This window comes from Macaca mulatta, chromosome 1 (assembly GCF_049350105.2).
Source record: "Macaca mulatta isolate MMU2019108-1 chromosome 1, T2T-MMU8v2.0, whole genome shotgun sequence".
In the NCBI taxonomy this organism is placed as follows: domain Eukaryota; kingdom Metazoa; phylum Chordata; class Mammalia; order Primates; family Cercopithecidae; genus Macaca; species Macaca mulatta.
Genome location: NC_133406.1, coordinates 207,515,396 through 207,535,628, shown reverse-complemented (window position 1 = coordinate 207,535,628; position 20,233 = coordinate 207,515,396). Strand labels below are relative to the sequence as shown.

The 20,233-nt window shown below is 48.4% G+C and overlaps 1 protein-coding gene across 16 annotated transcripts in view; it reads right to left on the bottom strand.

Annotated features, from left to right (window-relative positions):
* Nucleotides 1–2,279: 2,279 nt before the first annotated feature.
* Nucleotides 2,280–20,233, bottom strand: part of PHC2 (polyhomeotic homolog 2) — a 112,086-nt gene continuing 94,132 nt past the window's right edge. For all 16 annotated transcript variants that reach the window (XM_015134686.3, XM_028836295.2, XM_077964281.1 and 13 more), the window contains 6 exons: nt 12,956–13,158; nt 11,143–11,272; nt 10,333–10,447; nt 9,073–9,214; nt 7,877–8,153; nt 2,280–3,678 (listed from right to left, as the gene is read on the bottom strand). In XM_015134686.3, coding sequence (XP_014990172.2) covers nt 3,524–3,678; nt 7,877–8,153; nt 9,073–9,214; nt 10,333–10,447; nt 11,143–11,272; nt 12,956–13,158 — 1,022 coding nt within the window. In that variant the 3' untranslated portion in view covers nt 2,280–3,523. The remainder of the gene's footprint in view (nt 3,679–7,876; nt 8,154–9,072; nt 9,215–10,332; nt 10,448–11,142; nt 11,273–12,955; nt 13,159–20,233) is intronic.

The following is a 20,233-nucleotide window of genomic DNA, read 5'->3' as shown; positions in this document are numbered from 1 at the left end:
GTTCTGGTTGGCTGGAGGCTCTGTCATTTTGTAGAGACTCCTCTTCCCTCTACAGGGGAAGTGTCTTTGGTTCTTGGGAATGGCTGGGGATCAAGGTATGGTGTTTGCCACCCAGGAAAAGCCCTGTTCTGCACGGAACCTCAGCCAGATCTGAAGGGCACTCGGCACCTGTGACTTTGGACAGTTCACCTAGTGGAGCCCTTTACCTTCTCAGTAGAATGGTGTATGTACACCAGTCACTCAGGAGAGAGAACCACGTAAGATCCTGGGTGTCGAACCGTTGTGGTTTACTCTGGGCAGTGCTTTTTAAAGTTCGAGTTGTGACCTATCTGAAGGTCGTGTAATGAGTTCAGTGGGTCATGACCAAGATTTTAAAAATATGAACAGGAATACAATGGAAAAGAAAATATTCTGTATTGTACCTAAGGGTAGGTTTTGTTTCATGAAATGTTTGTTTCAGTTGATAGATATTGAAGTGTGTATATGAGGTTGGGAAATATTTCTTTAAATTGTGGATCATGATGGAAATAGGTTTGTGAAATTCAGTGTAAAGTGTAAACAACAGGAATAGCAAATGCCTATTGCAGGTATGTCCTGCAAACTTGCAGTAGGTTGGAGCTTTTCATCTAAAGAAGATAGATACTTACTGGTGTGAATCAAATTCACTGCATCTTTAAGGAGTAGGTTTGGTTCCCTTCCTCTTTGCTACACACATAACTAACTCAGGTGGGGCCTGGTTTCCATTTTCTTCCATAAATGGAAAATTAAGGTCCAGAAAGTGAAAAGAACTGCCCAGAGTCCTGTAGGCCAGTGGTGCGCCTGCACACGTGACCTGCACTCCAGCAGCAAGAGAGGAGGCAGCACATGGGGTGTTCGTTCTTGCCTGGGGGCTCCCCAGGGCTCTCTCCCCAATCTCAGCATCTTCCTCCTCCCCTGTCAGCTCAGAGTCCTGCCAGCCATTCCCTGCCTTCTGGGACACCAGGCTTTCCAGTCCCTAGTTCTACCCCCTGGGGATCAACTAATCAGTGTGTTTCTCCTCCAAGAAAGTTACATTTTCATAGGCTTTCCAGAAGAGTTATTAAGATGTGAGTGTTGGTTCTTGAAAGTTACTTTCAAGTAAGTAATCATCCTTTGGAGATTGTGATTCAGTAGGTTGTGGCCTGACCCTCAAACCACCCCCATCTCTGCTTTTTTTTAAAAGTAAGGTTTTGTCTGTCACCTCGGTTGGGGGTACAGTGGTGCAATCATAGCTCACTGCAGCCTTGAACTCTTGGGCTCAAGCGATCCTCTGACCTCAGCCTCCAGAATAGCTGGGATTACAAGTACACACCACCTTGCCTATTTTTTAATATTTTTTTATAGATATGAGGTCTCCCTATGTTGCCCAGGTTGGTCTCAAACTCTTGGCCTCAAGCAATCTTCCCACCACAGCCTCCCCAAAGTGATGGGTTTACAGATGTGAGCAGCCATAACCTAAATTTTTAACAGGTTCCTTAAGGAAAATTTTTAAATGGTTCCTTAAGGAAAAACCTGATGAAGGGGGAGGAGCAGTGAGGCCAAGCTGCCCTTTTTCCCTTCCCCCCATAGACGTGGGGTAGATTTCACTCCATGCAAGAGGGCACATGGTTATTCTGTGCTTCACCCCCGTCTCACTGCTAGCACAGTGCCTAGTTCAGAGGCATGTGGTCAACATAGGCTAACATAGTTAGCAGCACACACGTCTAGTCCAGCCAGCTCACCTGCCCCTCATTTGCACTTCCACATTCATGCTTGTGCCTTTGCACTTACTGCCTTGGTCTGGAATGCCCTCTTTCTTTATTCAAGGCTTAGATGCCTCCTCTCTGCCCTAATCATTTTCTATTTGAGCATGCAAAAGTGCTTAGTGAACCAAAGCCATCCCAAAGCTATTCTGGATGCTGTGCAGCTCTATCCACAGGTGTGTGCTGGAATATCGGAGAGTCTGGGTTGTGTTCCAGGTGTCTAGAGGTTGCTAGCCCAACAGTCGTCTCCCAAGTGGGAATGGCAGGTATAGGGACACAGAGCAGAAAGGGCTTCTGGATCCTCTCCAAGGGACACCGTGTGAAGAAAGCTGGTATCTACCCATGTGAACTGCAGCTGAGGGCACCCTCAAATGACCCAGCCCCAGAAAAGTGTGGAGGATATGCTGTCCACTTAAGGTCCCTTCCCCAGCCCAGGGACCCACCCGTCTCCATATGGGTGAAAAGTAGCCATTTGGGCCCAGAGACAGGCATTCCTAGGGGAGAAAGGCACCAAAGAGACAGATTTTACAGATTTATTTTTAAAAAACAAAAACAAAGGTTAAAAAAGTCCTTCATTTCCAACCCTGCCTGGGGGTGTGGGTGGGGAATAGAATAAGCTCAGAAAGGTGCCTACCTCCTTCCTGCAAAGGACACGGCAGGTCAGAGGCAGGCCCTCGCCCTTCCTGCCCTGCCTCCTTCTCAGGTAGCTCAAATTGCTGCTAGGAAGTTTTATGGGCAAAGAAGTGTGGGAGTGGGAGGCCAAGAGCTGCCTTCCTCACATCAACAGAAACTCCAGCTGTTCTCTCCCCTTAGAAGTTCTCCGGGCCCCACCACTGGGACTCCCAGGGTGGGCGGGCAGGCAGGCAGGCCAGGAGGCTCAGCCCTCTGAGCTATGTTGCTCAGACCACTGCAGCTTTCTTAATGCTCTTTGTGAACCAGGAGGGCAGTCAGCGGAACTTCACAGTGCGGGGAGGGGTGTCTGGAAAGGAAACTCTGAAGCGCCGTCTCTTTCTGACCTTGCCTCTGCACTGAGGCTGCCCTTCTTGGCTATTCCCCATCCTGAGGCTGAGTGGAGTCCAGGACAAAGCACTAAGTGGCTGTTTGCTACAAAACACCTGGAGATGCCAGAGAGTAGCCCTTGGCCTATCTGTCAGTCCAGGCTCCCACACAGTCACACAGTCATACACACAGCGTTAAGGCGTCTGTGCCAGCAGGCACGGCCCGGCTGGGCCCAGCTTCTCTCTCTCCACCTGCAGAGGGTGTAGCGGGGAGAACCCTGGCTGCTGCAGAAACAGGCTGAAGGGGGAGAAGCTGACAACGGAAGAGTTAACCAGGCCTGGAGAAAGAAGTGGGAGGAAGGAAGGCAAGGGCTTTCTAGGCCTCCATCCAGGCCTGCTGGCTGCCCTTGAAGTAACCCAACTCAGGTTGGGGAGCCCTGACCATATACCCCCTGGAAAATGGGGGACAGAAAGAGGGGAAGAGAGCGGGGCTAGAGTATTGGGACTTTGGAGGAAGCCAGTGCTATCAATATTTACAAGCATAAAGCCCCATCTTCTGTGCCACCTACCTCTCTGCCCCTCCCACAGAAATGAAAGGCCCCTGAGAGCCATGGAGGAGGTGCCCAGACCTCCTCACCAGCTACGCCCCTAGGGAGAGCCCCTGCCCTCCAACTGGCCCCATTTCTGGGCCCCTCAGGAATGTCTGTCTGGCTCTGCTCAGTTGGGAGGAGGCGCCCTGGGCCAGCATCCTGGCTGCCACCGGCCCTAGGAGTCCTTGAGCATGCTGATGCGGGCGTAGATCTTCAGGGCAGGCCCCAGCTTGATGTTCATGGCGCTCATCAGGTGGTCCTCCTTGAGCAGCAGCAGGGCTTGCCCGTCAATTTCCTGGGCACGGAATTCCTCTGCTATCTCCTGGCAGCCTGAGGGGGTACCACCAAAGACAGTGTCAATCCAAGCTGCCAGTGTTCACCTCTGGCAGCCACTGCCTAGTTATCTAGATCTAGTTATCTGCATCCATTATCTCCTTTAGTCCTCATAACCACACCTTGAGGAAGGCACTGCTGTTTTTATTTTGCAGCTTGAGAGAGGCTGGGCAACTCACCCACAGCAGCCACGATCTGGGCCTCCTCCTATGTGCCGGTGTTCAGACCCCTGCTCTGTGAACTGGGCGGACCCATGTCCACTAAGGTGCTGAGGAAGTGACAGCATGTGATTTCTGAGGCTAGATCATAAAGGGCACAGCAGTTCTTACCTCACTCTTCTGTCTGGTTTACTGCAGAGTAAGCCAGCTACCAGTAAGCCACCCCAGCAACCCTCTGGAGAGGCACGCATGGAGAGCAGCCAAGGCCCTGGTGGTCCTCGGCCACCTCACCGTGTGAGTGAACCATGCTGGAAGTCGGTTTTCTGGCTCCAGACCTCAGACACTGCAGCCCTGTATGGCATCTTCCCTGAGACCTCATATGACCTCAAACTCATACACTGGGTTTGTGGAAGGCAGCAGATAACCTCTCTCTTTAGTTTCCAGGTCTTCAGACTAAGATAAACTGGACACCAGGAGCCTCATACTGGGACTGCCCAGCTGAGCCACTCAATTCCTGACCCACAGGGCCACTGAGATGACAAATGATTGCTGCTTAAAGCCACTGAGTTCTGGAGTAATTTACACCACGGCAATAGGTAACAAATGCAGATTCTGGTACCTGGAAAAGGAGTGCTGCCATAAAACAGCTCTATAGATGTGGGTGTGGCCTTGGAACTGGCCACAGGCAGGAGCCGGAAGGACTTTGTGGAAAGAGTGAGTGTCTAAGGTGCTTTGAGAGACTGTATGTAGAAGTCTCATGGCCTTTGGGGAAGCTGCTGGGAGGCCTAAAGGAAAGTGAGGAAACTCTTAGTGGAGATTAGAAGAAACAGGGTCTCTATTATGAAATAAAAGAACATTTTGTAAAAATGTGGTTGGTGGCAGAAATGTAAGTTGAATGTACCTCCTGAAGTGGGTGGTCTAGCTAAGGAGATTTTCAGACAGAATGTGGAAGGTATTGCTTGGCTTCTTACTGCTGCTCACAGTAAAACAGGAGAGAGAGAAGGTTAAAACAAACAAAACTGTTCAACAGAAAGGAACCAGGATCTGCCGGTTTAAAAATGCCCAGCCTCTCCAGATGGCACATGACGCTAAAATTAAGAAATGGTTTCTAGGCAAAGATCAAATTCGGGGCACAGTCAAGAAAACATGGTCTACAGATTAAACTTAGGATGTGACTTAAATCTTTTTGTTAAAGACTTCAGAAAGATCTAAAATGATGCCTCAAAATGCTATTCAATCCAAAGGCTCTCTATGGATTTTCTAGGCACGCCTCACAGATCCTCTTTTCAACAGCACGGTTTCTAAGAATGTGAAGGGCACTGTCCGTGCTGCCCCTCAGCTTCAGAAGAATCCCAATGCAGACAACAGCTTATCCTTGAAGATAATTCTGGGTGTGTTTTTTGTCTAATGGAATGGACCCCAACAAGATTCCCAGAAAAAAATGACAATCATTTTAAGACATACTGAATTACTGGCCGGGTGTGGTGGCTCACACCTATAATCCCAGCACTTTGGGAGGCCAAGGCAGGCGGATCACGAGGTCAGGAGCTCGAGACCATCCTGGCAAACACGGTGAAACCCTGTCTCTACTAAAAATAGAAAAAAATTAGCCGGGCGTGGTGGTGGGCGCCTGTAGTCCCAGCTACTCAGGAGGCTGAGGCGGGAGAATGGCATGAACCCGGGAGGCAGAGCTTGCAGTGAGCCGAGATGGTGCCACTGCACTCCAGCCTGGGCGACAGAGTAAGATTCTGTCTCAAAACAAACAAAAAAGAAATACTGAATTACTGATTTTAAGAGTCAAAGGTAGGCCGGGTGCAGTGGCTCACGCCTGTAATCCCAGCACTTTAGTAGGCTGAGGTAGGTGGATCGCCTGAGGTAAGGAGTTTGAGACCAGCCTGGCCAACATGGTGAAACCCCATGTCTACTAAAAATACAAAAATTAGCCGTGCATGGTGGTGCGTGCCTGTAATCCCAGCTACTTGAGAGGCTGAGGCACAAGAATTGCTTGAACCCAGGAGGCGGAGGTTGCAGTGAGCCGAGCTTACGCCATTGCACTCTAGCCTGGGTGACAGGGCAAGACTCCGTCTCAAAAAAAAAAAAAAAAAAAAAAAAAAAAAGAGTCAAAGGTAACATAACATAAAAGCAGGAAGCAGGCTGAGAAAACGACTACACTGAAAATACAGGCTACTTTTCACAGAAAAGGAAGGAGAACTCAGAGGGCTGAGCCAAGAGAGAAATCACTCCCAGGCTTTGAGTCCCAATTGAGGAAATGCCACCATAAACCCTAGCGGATTTCGGAACTGGAATGGATCAGCGACTCTTGTACACTCCCTCTTTCTTCCCTTTTTGGATGGGCATGTCTGTAATGGTTATCCTATGTTTGTCCCACTGTGCATTGGCTTTGTGGAAGTAAACAGATAGCCTCTCTCTGTAGTTGTCAGATCTTCAGACTGAGATGACCTATACTTGAAGAACTGGACCCCAGGAGCCTCATTTATGCCTGGACCTAGGTTCAATGATGAGAGCCTGGACTTCATGGCAGCCTGATGCTGCCATGGGACCAAACTGTTGGGGATTTGGTGGGGTGAGGGTATTCTGCATGAGGAAGGAACACAAATTTCTGGGGGCCATGGTGAACTACATGGCCTGTCTCTGAATGGCGCCCAATAATCCCTGCTTTCCAGTTCATGCCCTTGTGAGTCTTCTCACACAATGAATAAGACTGACCTGTGTGACCAATAAGATATTGTGAAAAGAAATTTAAAAATATATATATTGTGAAAATGCCAGTACATGGCTACGGAGGCTAGATCATAAAGGGCACAGTGGCTTCTACCTTGCTCTCTTGGATCCCTACCTGTGGGGAAAACCCACTGCCATGCATATCATGAGAACACTCAAGCAGCCCTCTGGAGAGACCCATGTAGATAGGAACCAAGGCCTCTTGCCAACAGCCAGCCCGCAGGGCAAATCACGTGAGTGAGGCACCTTGGAAGAGATCCCACAGCTCTTCAGTATTCACATGACCTCAGCCTTAGCTGATATCTTAATTGCAACCTCATAAGAGACCTGAGGCAGAACTGCCCAGGAAGCCACTCCTGAATTCCTTACCCACAGCAACTGTGTAATAAAAATTTTGGGGATGAGGAGATAACATACTAGGTTAAGTGGCAGAGCCAGAATTTGAACCCAGTTCTGTGTGACTCAGAAGTCTGTGCTCTTACCACACTGCAGTCTCTGAGAAGGAGGCTTGTGGTTGCCATGAATACCTGACCTGGTTGGTGTATGAGTGAGAGTGGCAGAAAAACAGTCACGCATCCAGGCCCCACTGAAGGCATTTGTGAATGATGTAAGGCTTGCCTCTTACAGCTGGCTCCTAGATCCTGGGCCTCACCACCACGCAAGGCTCCACCATGCAGGCCTCTGTGCCATGTCTGGCCATGCCACAGACTTCCCTATCTTCATGCCTCTGCATGTGCGCCCCCTGCAGTCTTTCCATCCAACAAAGGCATACTTGTCTACTGTCATTTAGTTTACATTTTCTTAATTAAATTTCTTTTTTTTTTGGTAGAGACATGTCTCACCATGTTGCCCAGGCTGGTCTTGAACTCCTGACCTCAAGCAATCCTCCCACCTCAGCCTCCCAAAGTGCTGGGACTATAGATGTGAGCCACCACGTCTGGTTATTTTCTTAATTTTGATGTTCTTGACACATATCCTACACTCTACCTGGTTCCCGTCCTAATCTCTCCCAGGAGAGAGACAGAGTTAATTATATTATCATGTCTGTATTTCACACAGACCACTTCCCATGCCAGAAAATATACAGAATTACAGCTATGGGATATTTATAGTTTGCATTCTATGCTGAATATAAGCAAGCTCTTATAGGCAGGGAGCTCATCTCACTCATCTCTGCACCCCAGTTCCTGAACCTGAGTCATTAACTGAACTACCTAATCCTCCTGGTGGTGGGAGGGTCTCATTTTCTCTTTCCTTGCTATTCCAGGGAGACATGGAATTTCCAAGGGTCTTACCTGGCAGAGAGCGGATGAATTCGTAGACGTCTTCTACGTTCCACTTGGTGGGCTCACTTGGTAGGAAGTGGTGTCCCATGCCCACCAGGTCCCGCATGTGCATGTCCGGGAGCTCCAGGTCCCGCTGGCCTTGTCGCCGGCGGGAAGTAGATGAGCTAGCTGAGATGGGTGACAAGGGTTCCTCATAGCTTGAGTTATCTGAGCAACGGCTGGAGTCTTCCTGGCTGTGTGTTAGCTGCAAAGCAGCAGTAACCGAAAGGGGCACAGTGCCTGTTGGCTGGGAGCAGAGAGTTTTCTTCAGGATGGGGGAACAAACCATCTCTAGCAGCAGTGATGGACAAAGGAGGTATTTCTCCTTTTTCTGCTTGGCCTACTACACTTCTGAGTTCCCAGATCTAACAGCATCTTCCCTGCTGTCCTGTCTCCTACCCTAGGCAGGAGTTAGTCCCTCTCAGTACTGTAGTGTGTACCACACAGCACTGCAATTATCTTTTCTAGACATGGGTTTTAAAGCAGGGCTCTGTGAGTTCTAGGAGGTGATCATAGAGCCACTTGAAATGGCATGTAAAATTTCTTCTGTAGGTACATTTTGGACCATAGCTTTGGACCATTTTTAAGGAGGTTTAAGACAAAAACAACAGGCAAAATTATAGATAAGGTTATGAAACATCACACCATGCTGTGGAGTTCCTTTAGGGCGAGACTGTGTCCTTAGAGCCTGGTGCCTAACAGAGTTTCTGGCATACAGCTGGTGCTAAAAAATGTTTAACAACCCACGTTCCTGGTATGGATCTTCAAGAACTCTGTGCCCTCATGTTTGGGGAGGCAAAAAGGTGGCAAAACAAAGGGTGGAGGCTGCCTTCTCACCCAGCCCTCCACGTAAGGCAGGAGGTTACCTGAGCAGTCCAGGGGAGACCCCATTTCCGTGGCCCCAGAAGCCAAGGACGGAGGCAAACTGGAAGGTGGGGTGATGTTGGGGCAAGGCCAAGGAAGGCGCAGGGAACCCTGTAAGCACCGTGGTCTAAATGAAGGGACCTACTGGGGTGCAGAAGGCTCAACTGGACAGGTCTCCAAGGAATGAGAGCAAAGCAGAGTGCGCCGAAGTCAGCAGCTGGAGGGGACTATGGTGTCGAGGGCCATGAAAGGGAACTGTGGGGACTGCGGGGATGGAGCTTCAGGCTCTGCTGACCTCTTACCTGCTTCTTGGTATCCTTAGTAAGTGGTGGCAGACTGGCTTTGCTGGCCCGACGGCGGTTGTGGGTTGCAGCTCCTGCCTTCTGCAGCTTGCTCCGGTCTGAGTGGAAAAGTCCCACCCGTTTGGTGCATCCCACGTTGTACCTTCAGGGACAGGGGAACAGGGGATGTCAGAGCAGTTGTCATGCTTATGGGCCGTAGGCACAATGAGCACAGCCAAGCTGTCTGACAAATCTGAGTCCATCTATTGGTTCAGATCCTAACTCCATCACCAACTACTAGCTGTGTGACTTTGGATTTAAGTCACTTAAGCCCTGATCCTCCGTTTCCTTATCTGGAGTTGGGGGTAATACCACTCACTCTCTAGGACTGGTCTTACAACATGAGATAATGTCTGTAAAATGTTTGAGATGACACCTGGACTTGGACCAGGGTGAGAGCTCACACCTGACTTATTCCACTATAAATGTTATCCTGTGCCAGGAAACTACCGTCCACTGTCCTGCTGGGGAGTCCTGCCTGGCTGCCCCGACAACCTGAGGGGATGAGGGCTGAAGATAGCTGAACTCTAGCGTGGCATGCAGAGCACCTCTGCCTGGGACCTAGAGATTTCTTCTCTTCTGGGATTTCAGGGCTTCAAGGTCAGCTGCTGCTTCCATTGTGGTACAAAGACCACATAGGGCTTTAGAACTGGACAAGCCTAAATCCCCAGGCCCATGGCTTATTAGCTATGTCATTTGAGGCACTACTACTCCTTTGTGCTTTGGCTTCATAACCTGTATAAAGGGACAATAGTAATACCTGGCTTGGGAGGTATTTTGAAAATGAGATAATCGTATCAATTGACTGGCACAGTGACTAGCACACAGCAGGTTCTTGGGAAATGACAGTGGTTTTTATGATGACCATTAGTGCTCTATGCTGGGTGAGAGCTCACCAAGGGAACGCTGTAGCTGTGGTTCTGGGCAAGGCTTACCCTAACAAGGCAGGGGCTGTCAAGGCTAGGAAAGGCGAATGGATGCCAGTGGGGCCCAGCACTGCGGCTTTTCCTTGGACTCCCTGCTGCTCTCTCCCACCTGCTCTTAGGGGTTCTGGCTTCTCATGCTTGTTGAATTAGGGATGCCATCCTGCTTCCAGGTGGGTCGAGGAACTAGGAAACCGGAGAAACCACCGCTATGGGCCTCCTGGGGTAGACTATTAATGGCAGGAGGTGGGACATAAAGTGCAGTCCTGAGGAAATGGAGGGGGCTGGGGCCACTCACCTCTTCGCACAAGCCATGGAACAGAAGCGCTTGGAACGCTTGAACTTATAGGCAAAGTCCACCCGGCCACAGAGCTCACACTTGAGTTTGAGGGGAGCACCCTCCTCTTTGGATTCTGCAAAGTATAGAAATGGGTAGGGTGGAGAATGAGAAATTCCTGCAGGACTGTGGCCAGCCCCACCGCGGGGCGTCCTGCCTGGTCCTCCTGCTCCCACAGCTGTGACATGCAGCAGCAGTCTGGCGTGGAAAATGCCAGTGGTTCTCACCCCTGGAATGTACTCAAGGGTGTCTGGGGATGCCCCTTGTATACTTGACATTTTTTCTTCCAAGTGCTCTGAGTCTGAGGCAAAACACAGGTGGGGAAGAATCAGCATCAAATGACTGTGGAAGAAAGTGGGAACCCCCAGGAAATACTCTGGATGCTGTCACAGCTGCTCCGCTGGCATCACCCCACCTTGATCTATGCAGCTGGCTGCTGTGGCCCCAGTCTCAAGGTAGGGACGAAGGGCAGGACTTGCCTGGGGCAGCTCCTACAGTCACACCTAAAACTTGCCAATGATTCACACAGGAAAAGCCATTTTTGGAATCCTGTGGTTGGCCGGAGGGAGACTGGGGGAGCAGAGGACACATGGTTCCCCTGATTTCCCCTATCCCTGTTTTTGAGGGAAGGAGGCCGAGGAGGTGCTGGGGGAAATGTTTACAGACTTGCTGGCTCAGGGTTCCTCTGAGGACACCAAGAGAGGAAGTGTGGGAGGCCTGCCTTTCCAGCCACGTTCGGAGACCGAGAGATTCAGGGTCTGAGATGCCCACCTTGCAGATAGGGCTCCTCCATCTCCGAGTCAGTGGTGGTGGTGTGATCCTGCTGTGGAAGTTTCTCAGGCAGGAACCCCTGTGCATACTTCTTCTTGAGATTCCCCACCAGCAGGGACGAGCGTCCCACCTAGAGGACAGGTGACACGGAGGCCGTGAGGGTCAGGTGGGAGAGGCTTCCTTGCTATCCATCCTCATCACAATTACATGTATAAAGTATCCAGGCACAGAGGCCAGCCCTCCTCAAACCTTCCCCCATGTCATCATCCAAGTGTGCCGGGCTCAAGGCCCTATTTTGCTAGTTGGCTCACGAGGTAAGATGCTAATGGGCAAAGTAAAGGGATGGCTTCTGTCCAGGACCAATAGATGGCTCAGGAGATAGGAAAATATCTATTCCAATAAGAGTCTAAGGCTGAGATCAGGTTTCCCACAGTGCCAGATCAAGCACCAAGACCCAGTGCCCACACATCTCCAGGCAAGGACAGAGTGGAGTCTGTGTGAGGCTGTACATATGCAAGAGAGAGACTCAGCACCCGTTTTCTGATTTTTTACTGTTCTCCACCTTACCCCAATGCCTGACCCAAGCCAGAGGTACAGGCAGCCACAGAGGACAGCAGGAAAACACAGACCCTGGGCCATAGAGCCAATGACCTCTCAGTTGTCAGAACCCCAGAGCAGCTTATTTACGTGTTTGGATCTCGTTTTGTGGCCTTTGTTTAGGCAGCCTGGTAGCCAGTCACGTGGCACTGACTCTAGGGCGATGCTGGGGGTGGTATGCGATCTGCCTCCACCCCATGAGATCAGGTGGTTTCTAGTGTTACTCTAGGAGGCCCAGTCTAACAGGGAAGAGATGTAACAGAGCTAGAGCCACTTCTAGCTCAGGTGTTCCAGGCGGACTTCTTTGCCACTGGCCTTGGACAACCTCCAGTGGGAAAGAAGATAAGAAGCTGTGTGTCTTTTGGCATTTTCCAGGAGCAGTTCACCCATCTCAGTTAGTGAAGCTCTGCATCTTCTGGGGACTAATCAAACCACTCATGGAACCAAAGAATGAAGAAAAGGCAGATGGTATCCCAGAAAGGTGTCTCTCCAACAGCCAGATACTTTTCATCTAAACAGAGGCTGGTGTGCCCCTGGCTCTGGGCTCCTCCACACCCACAGGCCAGCACCACTGTCTCCAGTCCACAATGCACAGAAGCAGCTCTGGGTGCTTTGGTCTAATAACCCATCTTCGTGGCTCTTGGATATTTCCTGTTAGTCTTAGGCTTCCATTGTGACCTTTCTGACTGCCCCTCAATCTCAACTCCCCTTTCAAGGCTCTGTCCCCAGAAAACAAGCTTCAGGTTGTGACCCTGTTCCCTCACATTCATTTCTGATATACGTATCTTGAGAATTCTGTTCTGTGCAGTTCCTTTTGTTCCTAACTGACCAAAGTTTTGCCATTCAGAGGTTTTGGCATTCAAAACTCAATGAAATCTAATTTCCCAAAGCCCATCATCTCTCACCAAATATCCCACAGTGAAGTCTGTTTTAACCAAGGGTTCACACATGATCAGGCAGGGATACACCTGAGTTTGTGTGTGGAAACTTCTAACCAAGGATCTTGCCAATCATTCCTGATCACTGACCCGCCCTTTCTGGACCTTGGAAAGATAATCCTAGAAAGAAATGGCTCTGTATTCTTTTGGGGAGGAAGTTAGCAAGGAAAGAGCAAATTGTTCACATTTTCAGAAATTTTACATGGAAATGTAAAAATATTCTAAGACACATCCAAAATATACTTAAAAAAAAAAAGGGGAAAAGAAGTAGTCCGTACCGGGAAAGGCTCCGCCCCCTCCTGGATCACAAACCCTTCGATAACATGCGTCAGGATTTGGGGTTTCACAATGGCCTGTGGTGGTTTATTCTCACCATTCTGGGGGGCAGTGCCGGCGATGCTGGAGGCAGAGTTTCCGTTCCCTGAGGTCATGCCGGGGCTGCTGAGGTCGGTCAGTGCATGAACAATGCCCTGCCCTGTCTCTGCATGAGAGAGAGTAGGAGAACAGAGCAGGGGAGATCAGAACCAGAGTCCATGCCCAGGGAGGGACAGCAAGGACTCAGACTGCGCCTGGCTTTTTCCGTGGGGCCAAGCGACAATGCAAACCAAGCAGTCCACTCCCCTCAGTGACCCATTTAAAAGTGGCACAGTTTCAATGGACACATCAAGTACGAGTATAGTCAGTTCTACAACAACGCATGCAGCTAATCAGCTAGCAGCGTTCCTTAATTTCCCAACCGTGCTATGAACAGTTAACTTGGTTAAACAGATGGGAATTCTGTCTTTCAGGAGTTAAGACCTTGGTCGATACTGACTTGAACAAATAAGGTTAATACTCAGTTTGAGGGAGAAAAGTATTCAAGGTGACATCTAAAACAAGGACAAGAAGCTGAGCTAGGTATAGGGCTTTCAGTGTGATAAAGAGAGGTTAAATGAAGCTTCTATGAGGTTCCTTAGAGGAGGGATTTTAAGAGCCCTGTGAAATGTCAAAACACGGAACCCCAGAAACTGATGCCAAGGGAATGTGGGGGCTGAACCCCAAGTAAACACTATCATGTAGATTTGACTATTCAGACTGGTTATCTGGGGTCAGTGCATTGAAATATGCAGAGATTTCATTTCTCTGCTAAGAAGGCTGCTAGGCAGAGCTGAGATTTTCTCTGCTGTTTCTGCTGAGTTAGGTGCTCTCAAAATCAGGCCTCAGCTCCTTATCTAATCTGATCCTCACCAAATCATAGACCCTCTGTCTCTCTGTGGACAACCTTTCCTAATTCGCCTTCCCCTAAAAGACCTAACAGAGTGCTCCAGAAAGTGACATTAGGTGCCTATACACAACCACACCACAGTGGACTTCCTCTCTTCCACTTCAAACAGCATCTCTCATGAGCTGTCTCATTGTCTTAGACGTGCAAGACTTCATCTCCTCACTTCTGTAACTCTCTCCCGCCCCCTTCCCAGGGCTGTTCTCTACCACCACCAACTGCCCCGTGAGCTGAGGTTGCCTTTAACCTGGAACTTCCTAAAAAAGAAAAAAAAGAAAGAAAAAGCCATTTCTTTATTGCAACAAGTCCATTAATATAAAGCATAGCCCAGTGGGGTATGAGTGATATATACTTTAAAAATGATTTCTTTGCATAAAACTTTATGAAGATGCTCATATTTCATGTTAAAGGTCCATAATACCACCACAGAATAGGAATTGCTTGTGCTTAATTACACAATATGGAAAAGTCAAAACAGATACATTTTAGAAAAGTGGTTTAGGGTCAGGCACGGTGACTCACATCTGTAATCTCAGCACTTTGGGAGGCTGAGGCGGGTGGATCATGAGGTCAAGAGTTCAAGACCAGCCTGGCCAATATGGTGAAACCCCGTCTCTACTAAAAATACAAAAATTAGCCAGGCATGGTGGTGCGTGCCTGTAATCCCAGCTACTCGGAAGGCTCAGGCAGGAGAACTGCATGAACTCAGGAGGCTACAGTGAGCTGAGAGCGCGCCCACTGCCCTCCAGCCTGGGCGACAGAGCAAAACTCCATCTTGCGGCGGGGGGAGAAAAGAAAAGGTGGTTTATAACTGGTTCACAATGGGTCTTGGTCCACTCAGGCTCATTTTTTTTTTCTTTTTTTGGGATGGATTCTCACTCTGTCACCCAGGCTGGAGTGCAGTGGCGTGACCTATGCTCCCTGCAACCTCTGCCTCCTGGGTTCAAGCGATTCTCCTGCCTCAGCCTCCCGAGTAGCTGGGATTACAGGCGTGCACCAACATACCTGGCTAATTTTTGTATTCTTAGTAGAGATGGGGTTTCACCATGTTGGCCAGGCTGGTCTCGAACTCCTGAGGTGGGTGATCCACCTGCCTCGGCCTCCCAAAGTGCTGGGATTACAAGCACGAGCCACCGCACCCAGCCTCAAGCCCATGTTCTTACTGGTGGTTCTAATGCTAACTAAACCAGGATAAACCTTTAATGAACAAGGGTTGACTATGACACGTCTTTAGTACTCAGTCCTCCATAATTCAGCTATATAATAAACTTCAGAGCTGAGCAGGGGCCATCTAAGAGAAAGGACCAATGATTTTTTTTTTGTTTGTTTGAGACACAGTTATACCAGTAAGTTAGAAAATTTCCATTAAGTGTCTATATTCACTTGAAAGAAGGTTTTTAAACAGCTTTGGCTTTTCTGTAGAGATGGAAACATTTCTTTTCTTTTGGAATTTGTCTTTCCAATTGCAAAGGTGTCTGAGAACTTGAGAGCTTGTCTGGAGGTTCTAGCAGGGGAACGCAGCTACTCGTATGCCCTTGACTGAGGGACAGCCCTCCTCTATAGGATGGTCGTCCTCTGACCCAGAACACTGGTTCAGGAGGGACGTACATGGAGCAGTGAGGGAGGAAGGGGACACCTAGCCAGCCAGATCAGCGGAATTAACTCTGCCTATCAACAGGGTGACAGGTGTCGCAGCCAGATGGCCCCTCATATCCGTGTTTGAGAACTTAGAAAAAACCCCTTTCCCTCACAATCTATGAATAACTAGGAGGAATGAGTTGATGATTCAATCAAATTAAGTTTCTGTGCTTTTAAATTTTAAATATTTAAGTCTGCCTTTACACGATTACATTTTCCCTACTTTTATGTTTTGTATATGCTAAGAAACATCTATTTTATTTAAAATGAATTACTAACATAGATTACTATGAAGGCTAAAATTTTATTTTTTAGATGATGGCTATTTCCTTCCAATTACAGCCTGGTAAAATATTCCCTGATGAGTCTAATGAACTGCAGATTATACAATTACAGGATTGGCCGGGCGCGGTGGCTCAAGCCTGTAATCCCAGCACTTTGGGAGGCCGAGATGGGCGGATCACGAGGTCAGGAGATCGAGACCATCCTGGCTAACACGGTGAAACCCCGTCTCTACTAAGAAATACAAAAAATAGCCGGGCGAGGTGGCAGCGCCTGTAGTCCCAGCTACTCGGGAGGCTGAGGCCGGAGAATGGCGTGAACCCGGGAGGCGGAGCTTGCAGTGAGCTGAGATCCGGCCACTGCACTCCAACCTGGGCTACAGAGCGAGACTCCGTCTCAAAAAAAAAAAAAAAAACAACAAAAAAATTACAATTACAGGATTGGAAGTCTGGTTTGATCTCTTACCAGTGCTTGAATATTTTCTATAATATGCCCACCCAATGATTTTCTGGCATTTATTTGAATACCTCCAGTGACAAACTCACTACTCTGGAAGCAGTTTGTTCCCACCTTGGATGGCTCATTAATGATTCCTTATATAATGAGCCTAAAATCTGTCTTTCTATTAATCTCGGCCCAATTATCCTCATTCTGTTCCTTAAACTCACAGAAAACAAGACCAATCAGATTTGTCTAACAGGCAGAGACATGGGCTTAGACCTGGCTTAGAGACTGGTCTCTATCACTGAGTAAATTACGGGCAAGTCATTGTCCCTCTCTAAGCCTTGGCTCCATTGGCTGTGAAATAAGGATCCTACGCCTACCTCAGAGTGCTGCTGTGAGGACTAATGAGCCAGTGAAAGGCAGTGCTAGCTTACGAGGAAATGCTTGGGAATGCTCCTGGTGTCATGAAGGTCGTCACTCATGACCACAGTCTTATCTTCTCTCCTCCAGGCCAAATCCCTTCTGTTCTTTCAGGTATTTCTTACATAAAAAGGTTACAAATTCATCATCCTAGGCCCTCTCTGCCTACATCTTTTAATATCAGGCACCTAGTCAATACTAAGCATCATCTGTCAGGTGTAGTCATGTAAGAGATCTGGTTAGTAAGATTTTTGGTTTTCTGTGTTTGCTTTAAAGACAGTCACACCTGACTGACAGCATAGGTAGAAAGTAATTGGTAATGCCCTTGTTTCAGTTTCATGAATTCCTCCATGGAATTAATCCTTTCTCCTCTGAATTCTGGGATCACTCCCACCTCCTGCCTCTTGCACTGATATTCATCAGAAAACAGCCCCTCAGACCTTGTCTTTTATGGGATCCCTCTATCCTTGCTTGAGTTCCCTGCCCGTGTCCCCCCTCCTATGTCAGATCTATGCCTATTAATGTTCACTGCGAGACAGAAGATCACTCTTGAGGTTAGATTCTGTCCTCATGCCAGATACATTTGTGAACAGATATGGTCACTAGCTCAAAGGCTACAGAGCCAGTGCTTAACTCTGGGAAGTAAAACTTTTTGGAATTTGAGGCTGTTTTTTTAAAAAAAGATCTTGTTAAGAGAGAGAACACACTAAAAAAGTCTTGCACCACATTAGAAACTATCACTCCCCATTGTAACCCAGGGCAGATCAAAGGAGAGACAGAATCCAAGGGACAGATGGGAGAGTGTTTTATGAATATACAAAGGTTCACAGCTATTTCGCTTTGCAGTCATCTTGTAGGCCAATAGCTCCTCATCTGCTTTAGTAACAAAGGAGTTTGGGCTATTCCTGGAATGACCAAACACAATCTCGCCCCCTGCCAAGCTCAGCACACTGAGATTAATTTAATCTGCTTTCTGCTCTCCCAGACTGCTTTGCGGCTTTTGGGGGAAAGCAGCTTAACAGGGAAACTTGCAGAAACCTGCCCTGCTGGCCCTGAGGCCAGATAAAAGAGACAAAGAAATACTCTGAATTTGGTTCCTTACTCAATTCCCTTGACCAGTTCAGAGGCTGTAAGTGCTGCCAGGGATTCCCACAGGTCTCAAATGCCTGTATACAGTCAGGCACCTGAAACCGAAAGGTGGAGGCAGGATAAGGCCGGTGGGAGAGGCTGGGGGAGGGGAGTAAAGCCAGGCTTCAGTGGGGGGAAGGAGGAGTTAGAATCTTGGCCTTTAGTTGACGCTGACCACAAAGGGCCAAGTATTCCGGTCAGAATGAACAGAGCAGCATGTTCCACAGAGTCTTGCCTAACATATGTGTCAGCTTCTAGGCTGTTTCTCATTCCTGGTCTCATTCACAGGCTCTGGTAGAAACAGCCCTTACAGGGGTGGGATAAAACAGGAATGACCACTCAGTTCCTGTTTGTGAAATTATCTGCTTTGGGATTGGTCACGTCTCCTAAGCAGAGCAGACTTCTCTAGGCAGGGGGCTACCACTCACTCAGTCACCTCGAGATCTTCAGGGGCTAACCCCGTGTCCAAAATATGATAGGTGCTTAATGATCATTAAACTGGAATGTGTGGTGTCCATGATCTCAGTCTTCATTGTCTACATAAAGAGTACAGGGCTGCCTAGTGCCAAGATAAGCAATTTGGCACTAGCTGAGATTTACAAATTGCTTTCTGAAGCTATGATGTTTTGAGAGCAGCTAGGCTGATGGGACCTGCCTACCAGAGCGGCATTTCTAGGTACCTGATTATGAAGAATAAGAGCTATTTTTTGGGCCCATGTCTTCCTGTGACAGTGGGGATTTCCTCAGCAGAAGAGAGGTATAGGCAGACCTCTGAATTCCCTGTCCCCTTTGAAACATTTTTGCCAGACCCAGGCACTTGCCAAGGCAGGATGACCTCTAGAGGCAGAGGCAGGGAGGCTCCTAGGACCAGTGGGTTGATGTCCAGAGCAGATGGGCTCTCCAGCCTGCTAAGGACAGACGTCAGGCTAACTGCCAGTTAGGCACAATTGGGCCACTTCAGAGCCAGTTCTGATGTTCGATTGAGTGTCCCTTATCCAAAATGCCTGGGACCAGAAGTGTTTTTAATTTTGGATTTTTTCAGGTTTTAGAATATTTGCATTATACTTACTGGTTGAGCATCCCAAATCCAAAAATCTGAAATGCTCCAATGAGCCTTTCCTTTGAGTATCATGTAGGTGCTCAAAAAGTTTGGGATTTTGGAGCATTTTGAATCTGGGATGCTCAATCTGTACTAACACTTGCAACGGGTATTTCAGATGGCCTAGCACTCATTCTATCTGACCCTAAAATAGCCTGAAGACTTGGCTTCAAAGGCAATGGAGACCAAACAGAACTTCTCCTTCTACCCCCTCAGCTTGGTCAATGGCTGATTTCCACCTTATCATGAGAAGGGAATATGTATTTTAACTTAAAAGACTTCTATTTACTGTTTGGCTGCAGTAGGAGTATGACAGAGCTCATGAAGTGAATAAAGAATTTAAAGAAGCAGAGTAGATGATAACATGGATCATCTTCTTCCAACAAATTCTGTTCAACAAAGGGCAAAACGAGGTCACCTATAGAACACAGAGCACACCCTCCAAGCCCCCAGCACTGAAGTCATGCTCACTGTGCTGTGTTCAGCAGGCCCAGCCATGTGGCCAGGGTGGAGACTGAAGGGTTCCCAAGGAACCATTTGCTCTAGAAACCACCTCAGGGGAGCACTGCAGAGTGATGCCCAGTTAAACCATATCCAGGAGACAGCAGCAAACACAGCATACACCTGGTCCAAGCAACAGGCCGTACTGCAGTGCGGTAAGCTGAGGACACAGTGCCCAGCCCTCATGGAAAGATCTGGGGCCACGCTTTACAATTTCTTTGGTTATATTTGGGCCCCCAAAGAAATTAATGCCACTCTGAAAGTGAGGAAGGTAAGAGATTTCACAAGCACCAGTTTGTTGACACCTAACTCCCGGGGCTGGTTAAGTGAAGGGTAGAAAAGTGACTGAGAGGGAGCTGGGGTGAGGAGAGGGGAGGGAGGGGAACAGGCAGGCTGAGCTCTATCTGGGACCCTGACAGAGTCCATCAATTAGAGGTTCATTTGGTTAACAATTTCTTTAAAATGCAAGTATACATCTTACAGTCATTCACACTTTACTGTGAATTACCTGACTCAGATAAACAGATTGCTTTCCTCCCAATTTAGGGACGGGGTCGGGGAGGGGGTGGGTAGTGATGGTTTTGGATCACAGGACACTAGATCCCAGAGGATTAAAGTTAGAAGGGCCCTGAGTTTAACATCTTAAATGTCCTAGATGAAGCAGAGGTGAGGTGATTTACCCAAGGTCACAAAAGGCAGGCAGTGGCAGAACCCATACTAGAACCCAGTGCTTTAGATGTTTCCGGGTGGGCCACACAGGTGGAGGGAGAGCTGCGCTGATTA